We start from the raw sequence: 8762 nt of genomic DNA, 5'->3' as shown, positions 1-8762 counted from the left end.
CAAAGCCATTGGAGGCCCATTGGATAACAAAAAAAAAAAAGGGGGGGTTGGAAGGGAAAACCACGCTTCATTTCACCCTATTAGCTGCCTCCAAAAATTGATTTTCCATGAAATTTTGGGGACATTAACTCTTAATTTCAGTCAACCTCAAAGACTTGCGAACCAACTAATCAGAATTCACGGAAGTGAATGAAATACACATGCTGAACATTTTATTCTGTATAAAATCACACTCTTGACACTTTCTGCAATTTAAATGGCATCTTCAAAGTCAAAGACTTTCCTTCGGCATTTGGTTTTGCATTGCATGGCACATTTGTGGAATATCGGTTAACAGGAGCCTGTGTGTTAAATGAAATAGTACTTTAGAGGCTACAGCGTCAAGAAAGCGTCAGGGACAGGCTGGGTCTAGCACAAGATGTAGATGTGAACCAAGGTGCCATTTTAAGAGTAAATTTATAGATAAGTGGTAGTCGCGATGAGAAATAACCATTTTGGAGCCGACGCAATTTGATGCGCAGAGAAGGCAACCAAGAAGAAAATTCTACTATGCACGCATTTTATTAGGAGTGTGGTATTTTTAAAAGACAAATCTAAATCTTTAAAATTTAGCAGAATTTGACTTTCCTTTTAGTAGTCTGCATATGTGGAACAAAAAGCAGAACGCATACACACATCCAAGGCAGCAAGTGTTTATTCAGATTATTTCGTAATTAACGAATCCAAAAATAAGGCGAGAGCATTTTATGGAGCGATATCCAGTTATGGGATATTCAACAATGTAAAGTTATTGCAGGAGTTCCTTCTGGGACCCCTATCAAGACCAGTCCACGACAGTCTCGCAAGTACTTTACCTTCGTGACGGGCTGGACCTGGACGGACCCTTATTCATATTTCTTCTTTCCACTGCTTTGTTAATATCTGAAAAGGACAATTAACCCATCTGTTCAATAGTGTGCAACAGGAGAAAACATTTATCAAACAAATAAAAACAGATACTAAGGCAACTGATTCAAAAGGAGAATGTTTATTTTCAGTCAGTATGAAGTGCCCTGCCCTACAGTATAAAAAGTCAAGAAATCACAATAGGTCATCTGAAAATACTTTACCACCACCGTTGTAAGTTGCCATGAAGATCAACTCAGCATATACTTATTACACATTTAAGAAAACTCACAAGGAGCAATAAATAGTTAAGGCATCCAGACTGAGGAAGGGGTTCCATAACATGAAATAACAGTTTCCAAAAGGACAAGCATGGTGAACCGCATCGCAGTTTGTGTTCCACTTTATAGTCTTGGGTATCTGTTCCTTATATATTTTCCCAATTTTAGGCCTTTGTCAACACAAAAATAAAAGCGCTTAAATGCAAACGATATTATGATAGCGTTTTGATCTTGAGGGAAGGACTGCTCTGTCCAATGGTTTCCAGGATTAACAGTTAAGACGTTCATGCTGCATGTGACCCAAGTCGAATGGTCGGTAAAAAAGGTCAACCAGCAGCACATTGCAGTGATGTTTAGAGTCAAGTCAGATCTCTGTAAAAATCCACAGGAGACCAAGTATTTTAAGTGTATGTGAAGCATATTGCGAAAGTGTTCATGATCAACAAGTCTGATTGTCCAAATGATATTACCTTTACCATTTGACCCCTTTTTGCTTGCATGGCAGCTCTATTTTATTTTTACCAAGAAGCAGGATACACTAAACATTTTCCAAGGATATTTCTCATTCAGCCCTGTGAGCTTAACAAGAGAAATCTTTTGATCCCCCATCTGCTACTGTATTCTGACAACCAGCACCTGTGGCTTTTCAGAATACCTGAACAGCAACTCCTAACTGGCTGCAGTCACTGATCGACCGACAATTTTCCACCCAGCTCCTTCGACAAAAATTGATTGGAGAAAAACCACCTGTCAAGCCGGGTGGTGAAAGCAAGGTCATTCGCAGAACAATTTTTGGCCGATTCAGTATTAAATGGGAAAATTCGATCCATGTATGGCCAAATTTAGTTTACTACCAAGTTTGTATCGGTGGCTTAAAATAAACATGCAAATGAGCATAAACATACGATACTGCACACAAGCAGGGATAAAAAGCAAACATAAACCTTACAGGAGCCACACTACTAAAACTTCAGTGTCAATCACTGAAAGCACATACACCCTTGGCGAGGGGGCCAAGCTCACATAGTTTGGCCCAATACCTATTAATGATGTTTGTGGGGACAGGTTTGAGATCCATTAAGCAGGCAAGGCTGGGAGAATAGTAGAGGAGACACCAAGAGGCTGTATTGGTGCATAATTAAATGGAATAACTTTTTTTTTTTTGCTGTAGCAAACAAAAGCTTTGCAGGGTATGGTAGAAACCTAAGCCCAGGTAACCCATACAGTGACAGATACTTGTGCTGTGCCTCTACTGGACATGCAGAAGCCGGTGGCACAGGCAGTGAACTTACATATTTTGGTCAAATTAAAGAAACCGTAATATATATATATATATGTTAAAAAAAGTACTAAAATTATATATTTAGGGTACCTGTCAACCTCACTTATTTACTGATAAGTACAGGCAGCTGGGAGAGTCTGTGCTTGAGTATCACGCAACCATGATTATGTGAACAACAACACAATGCACATGACCACAATGACCAATGAGAATTTCTGAATATTCTTCCAGGGCAGTATTGTGACCTAGTTCACCTTTTCCTTTTTTATAGAAAGGTGGATTGACCCTGTAAAGTGAAGCTTTGGCCACTCTTGGCATAGTGGTGAAGGGGTAACAACCAGTAAGGATTAATTTCCGTGTCAATGGGAGATGCGTCCCTTCATGTTCCATGAGAACAATTAAAAGACCAAAAGGTTTCAAAACTACTAAAACCTGGGGAGGTATAGATTAATTTTCCTACATTAATATTTACAGCAGAATGAAAGCCAGCAAAGGTACACTGCTGTATTTATCTTAAAGGTTCTCCAGTGATAAAGGCTTCAGATGAAAATCACCAGGCTTATGTTCTGGGCATGAATGAAGAATGGGGTGAAGACTATTTTACATTATAAATAAAAAAAATAAAAAAAGTGGAAAGCTCAATGCTAGCTTATCAGTCTGTGCACACCTCAATAATGAACGATTGTGTATTTAAAAAAATCTTTTGCACGCATAGAACAAAAAAGGTGAGGTTACATGGCAATTTTTGCATACTGTTACAAGTAGAACTCTTGAATATGGTAAGTTCCAAAAATTCTTAAATCAGATTTGTATTAAAGTTTTCTCAATAACTATGTAAATTTAGGTCTACGGTCCATTTCTAAACTAGCAAGAATAACTGAAAAGGAATATTTTAGGTCGCTACATGTAAGCCTGTAAAATTGCTACACACCTGCAAGGAAAAGTAAATTACATGTGCATGTTTCTACGAATTAAGAACCTCCTGAATTATTGAAATGTAGCAATAAAACTCTAGGCATCTTAGAAGCAGTAAGAGGACTGGTATAAATTCAGCATGATCAGTTTAAAGCCCCACCCCCACACAAAAAAAGTTTAGAAATTATAATACAATGACAAACGCGTATGCTATGTAGTAATTTACTCGGGTTGATCATTTTCTCAAATATTCGTCATAGCTGTTGTAATGCTCCAAACCAAAACAAAAAAATGGTAAGGTAAAGTTTCTTTAATACTTTTGGTCCTATGGTTGTAGAAGTGCGCAGTCTCCAGTAGTCTTGGGTCCCTTGAGGAGTTTGCACAACAGCATATTCTGATCACACAACAAATGGAACTGCCAAACTCATTGCAAGATCTAACTTCAAGTATCGTAGTTTTAAAAGCTCATGTTATCTGATCATTCGATATTCCACATCAATCTGATGGAATGACCAATCCGTGTGTGCTTTTCTGGGTCGCGTTTGATCATATTTTTTCAGGCTGGCTCAAAAAACAGAAATGATTAAAGGGTCATAAAACATTAATTTCCTCTGTGGTGTATTGGCGGTAAAAAATGCTCCTTATTTGACTTAAATTGAGCATGTAGTCATTTTTTATTCCAATAGTAAGCTGCCATGATGTTACCATCGACGCCCAACAAAAAAAAAAGTGTCTAAACCGAGCAAAATTCCAGATCCAAATATTTATACGACACGGATAATGAATCCGTGTTTAGTTACATTATTTGCATTTATTCTGCCATATCTGAAAGAACTACAACCAAGATAATGATTTGCAAATGTTTCCATGTGTGCTACTGGTTATATTCCTACCAAAAGTATGGGGGTTAAGAAAACAAAACAACAAAAAACACAACACCACGGTCTAAGATGGGACTTGTTCTATTGTATAGGCTGAAAATCTTAAGTGAATGTAAACCCCAACAATGAACATCTGATTTGCTTTAAGTCTGTTAAGTACATCATCGAAAGCATTTTCTTATATCCGTTTGAGAAGTTTTTGCCCTTGCATTGTTGCAAACAATGCATCCAAAAACAGATGACACAAGTGAATACTCTTTTTTAACCATATTTATTGCTGAATAGTTATTTCATTACTCAATTTGGTGGTTTGCATAGAGCCTTTAATACATGCTGTACCATGTGCATTTGCACCATTCCCTAAAGAATGACCACCTCCAACTTATATGTACCGATAACAATAAACTTGACTATTAGTCATTACAGTATCAAAACGTGAAGAGGATTTACAGATGGATGATATGGAACTTCCCAATTTGATTGACGATATGTCCCTGTAAACTATCACAGAAAGGTCCTGCCCATCCTGTAGCTACAAGAGAACTGGAATTACAGATTACACCTGCAGTGATCCATTGCCATGCACATACAACAGACCTCTATGGCCTGGTGGATTTACAAATTTGGACTAAGTTACCAATATTTTGTGAGAGGGTAGTGAAAGGCCAGTCCTTTATATGTGAGGCAGACTGGCCATTTTCATTTACAGTTGGAATCCTCTTTAAGAAAGCAGTGATATAGAACAAACAGATGGCAAAAAATAAAGATAAAAGCAGCACCTTAAAAGCAAATATTTTTTAATCAGCTTCACAGTTTTGCCTTACCTAATCTATACCCTTTATAAATCCGACCACTCTCACCCTTGGCAGCAGCATCCGCATCTTCTTTGCGTTCATACTGCACGAATCCATAGCCACGTAACATAGAGACGGCTGGAAAATCAACAAATGTTACAGCCGGAATTCAGCACCATTTTCTGGCTTGAGAAGATGCAAAAATATGTACACCAAGGAAAATTGGGACAATACATCTCTAATTTTACATGGAAACAAAGTGTTTAATATAACAGAATGCACTCGATGTTCTGCATTAATTTGTCATGATCAAGCCAAGACCGAGTAAGTTCAGAGCTTATTTACATAAAACATTTTTTAAAAAAATCACAGCAAAAGGTGTCATGATCCAGTCAGAGCAGTGTTAATTCGGAATATGCATAACATTTTAACAATACAGTGCCGAAGGAAGACCAAATGTTTAATGTATACATTCACAGCAACGGGCTGATTAGACCATGTGTGTTTTCTCACAGGACATCAATGTCCTGTGTGTCTTCATCCCAATTAGCACAATCTAGTGGTAATGTTCCAGCTAGTCTGAGACACATTTGTGCATTTTATTTCTTCAAAGTTCTGAAAAGTTTAAATACGCTAAACTCCCGTATCATCAAGCGTTATGCAAGCGTCTGGCTGTGTAGATACAACATGTTAAATTCCAAATTTAAAAAAAATGGGGGCATTGATAATTTGGGTCTATTTCGGTTCGTACTGGTTTTGTTAGGCGTAAAGCATGTTTGGTCTTTATGCAAGGAACAGCTGAAACCATTACTCATACTTTCAGATTTATAACTTGACACAGTTATGAGTGTTTGAAGATTGTGATTACCAGAATCCTTTCTGTGCTAATTAACCAGCCCCTTTCATCCAACTTGACAGGTTGGAAGGGTGGTAACCATACTGCAATATCCAAATAAAGTTGAAGGTTAAGCTCCTTGAGGGAGGGACTGATGTGAATGTGGCGCTATACAAAATCCCAATAATAGTTAATGCCAGGTTAATTTGGGGAAATGGAATTACACCCGCCAATCTTCTCCCTTCCCCCTCCTGCTGTTCTTACTTTTGAATTAAGCTGTTTACCAATGAGAAGTGCTTTCTAGCAAGAAGCACTTCTCATTGGTCAGCGTGGTTAAGTGACCGCACTGACCAATGAGCGTTCACCATTTGCAGCATAATTTTAAATATCTACATTGCTCTACAATGTGTGGGCAGTACACTAGGACATATGGAGGAGGAGAAGGGGGGGGAGGGAAGCAGCGTTCGCTCAAAAGGTAAGAGCAGTGAGAGGGGGAAAATGGAATTACCCTTTATGCGCCGCAGTCAGATCTCAGCCATATGTTAGGGGTTCCATCTATGTTAACTGATATGTTCTGCGTATGCATCCTCCAGCCCCAGTCATGCCTTTTATTTTCAATCCCGTTTGCTTATGTGCATCTTACATTTTTAATTTAGGTTTTTTTTTGTTCATTTCTGTGCACTACCTGCTTAGGAATAATACATATAAAACTTGTTTTTGGTTGCTCTAAAGACAGCAAAATTCTGAAGACACCGTGAGTGGGTGTTTGCATTAAATAATACTGCCTAGTTTAGCCGAGAGCAGAGTGTGTGGGCTGTGAAAGCCTGTGTGCCAGCCTGCTCAGAGTGTACCATCTAGGGGTGTCAGAACAAGCCTGAAAATTGTGAGTGGTGGCAGAGTAGTAGTAGTGTGTGCATGTAGTTATTGGCAGCTTCCTCTGTCTGGATTGGAGAATTTTATGTTTTCATGATAAATTGCCAGTGTTTTAGTCCAATTCCAAGGACAAAATGGAGGGCAAAACTTGCCCTTGTACCCGATGCATAACATGTTTAGTATATTTTAGTCAATCTTAATGCATAATATTATTGACTGGAGTCATTTTGAAGAATGAATTATTTCCTTGTTTGTCCCAATGAAAAGCCTCCAATTCCAAATGAATTAGTATGCTAATCTACGCAGGTTTAAAAGTAAAACAAAGAAAACTAGAGCTCAGCTTCGAATTAAATTTTAAAAAAGGACAAACCATTACTAACCAGTGATCTCTCCATATTTGGAAAATAGGCTTTCCAAATCGTGACGGCTCATCTGGCTTGTTGGTAAATTGCCGACAAAAATCCTTCGGTCTATATCCATGGGATCATCACTCTTTATCTGGTTCACAACTGTCTTCTTGCTCTTGCCCCTTCGAGGAGACATGGCGGACATCTTGAAAGAACTTCGCAAAAGAGAAAAATGGCCATGCATATAATTTTAAAACCATACATAGCTAACACATAAGATATGCGATCGTTCCTAAATTCAGATTTAGTAGTTTTCAGCAAAGCTGTGTGCACGCATTCCAAAGCAGAAGGTTCGCCGTTTACAAAAGGTTTTGTTTTTATTTTGCTTTCCTAGAAACTGAACGTTTGTCTTCTGTGATAGGCCAAGCCATTTGACATTTGTAAAGTAACCAATACAAAAGGAGGTAAGCCGAGTGGTCAAAACAGCAACCACTTAAATATACTTGATTTTTCTTCTACAGCATTGTGTGACCACAGTGAACTGTAAACTGGTCACTTAAAACCATTCTAAGTCTTCAGACATATAAAAAATGTTCATCAAAAGAGAAAAAAGAAAAATAAGAAATCCATTATACAAAATGTAGTATTAATTTATTGTAATTATTTAGAATGAATCAATTAGAAGCGCATCACCAAAACTAAATAAAGGTTAAAATATCAACAGTAGTCCTGATAGGCACATTTCCCCATTATTTTATTCAGAGTAGGAAAAAAAAAGGATTGGTGAAAGAATGCTAAACAATATCAAAATGTGATAACAGATTTGGATAGGTACTGCTTACAGTGTATAGTGAAATCAGAGTAAGCTATTTCAGTGCAGGGCAAGGAGGCTTGCGGGGATTTAATACACTTTATTAGCCTAATCAGGCCTTGTTCACACCGAAAGTGTGCGTTCCAGAGCGGTAGCTGCTGGAATGCACTGCGATCGCGGAGAAACTTCCCCCCACGTTTTGGGGAGATCTGCTAGAAATGAACCGAGTTCATTTCTAGCAGATCAAGATTAGAAGGGATAAAACACAGGCAAATGTAGATGTATTGTAGAAATGTTTTATTTATTTTTTTATTATTTTGTTTTGACATGCGTGTAATACATGTCCAAGTAGCAGACTATTGAAAGGTTTTATAACATCTATGGTTTGTTGTGGTGCAGTAATGTGCACTGCGTAAAGGCAGCCCATTCATTGGAATGGGAAGCCAAGACACCATGATGAATCTAAAAGCCTGCACTATTTTTGCCAACTTAGCAAACCAAAGCAGATGTGCCAGCTCCACCGATTTATTCTAATGAATGGCACTGCAAGGAACCACGGTATGTGTATTGCAGTAAGATGCACAGGTTTATTCAAGGCTTTAATTGTACTTTTAGTTCCAAAGTGCTATAATCCTTTTGGAAGAATTCACTCAGTTTCACAAGTTGGACCCACTGTGTCATTTGACTTTGACCTACACGTTTCCTTCAGGGACAGGCATGTCTGTGTTCCCCAACCCCCCGGTCCGCGGATCAAATGGTACCGGGCGCGCACAGTCTCAGTGCGGTCCGGTCCTGCAATATGGGGCAGTGCAGGGTCCCGGTGTTCGAACACCGGGGCCCCGCACTGCCGACGGGCTT

At 38.6% G+C, this 8762-nt stretch overlaps 1 protein-coding gene across 2 annotated transcripts in view; it reads right to left on the bottom strand.

Annotated features, from left to right (window-relative positions):
- NCOA5 (nuclear receptor coactivator 5) overlaps positions 1–8762 on the bottom strand; it is a 36113-nt gene that overhangs the window by 12693 nt on the left and 14658 nt on the right. Inside the window, exons 1-3 of one of the 2 annotated variants that reach the window (XM_018559046.1) lie at positions 7127–7249; positions 5069–5176; positions 855–921 (exon numbers count right to left, since the gene is read on the bottom strand). In XM_018559046.1, the coding sequence (XP_018414548.1) occupies positions 855–921; positions 5069–5176; positions 7127–7226 (275 nt within the window). In that variant the 5' untranslated portion in view covers positions 7227–7249. Of the gene's footprint in view, positions 1–854; positions 922–5068; positions 5177–7126; positions 7250–8762 lie in introns of those variants that run through there. The other variant, XM_018559047.1, reaches the window with a different exon arrangement.

The sequence above is a fragment of the Nanorana parkeri genome, unplaced genomic scaffold, assembly GCF_000935625.1.
Source record: "Nanorana parkeri isolate BGI_ZX_2015 unplaced genomic scaffold, ASM93562v1 scaffold377, whole genome shotgun sequence".
Lineage (NCBI taxonomy): Eukaryota > Metazoa > Chordata > Amphibia > Anura > Dicroglossidae > Nanorana > Nanorana parkeri.
This window is presented reverse-complemented; position numbering and strand designations above follow the sequence as displayed.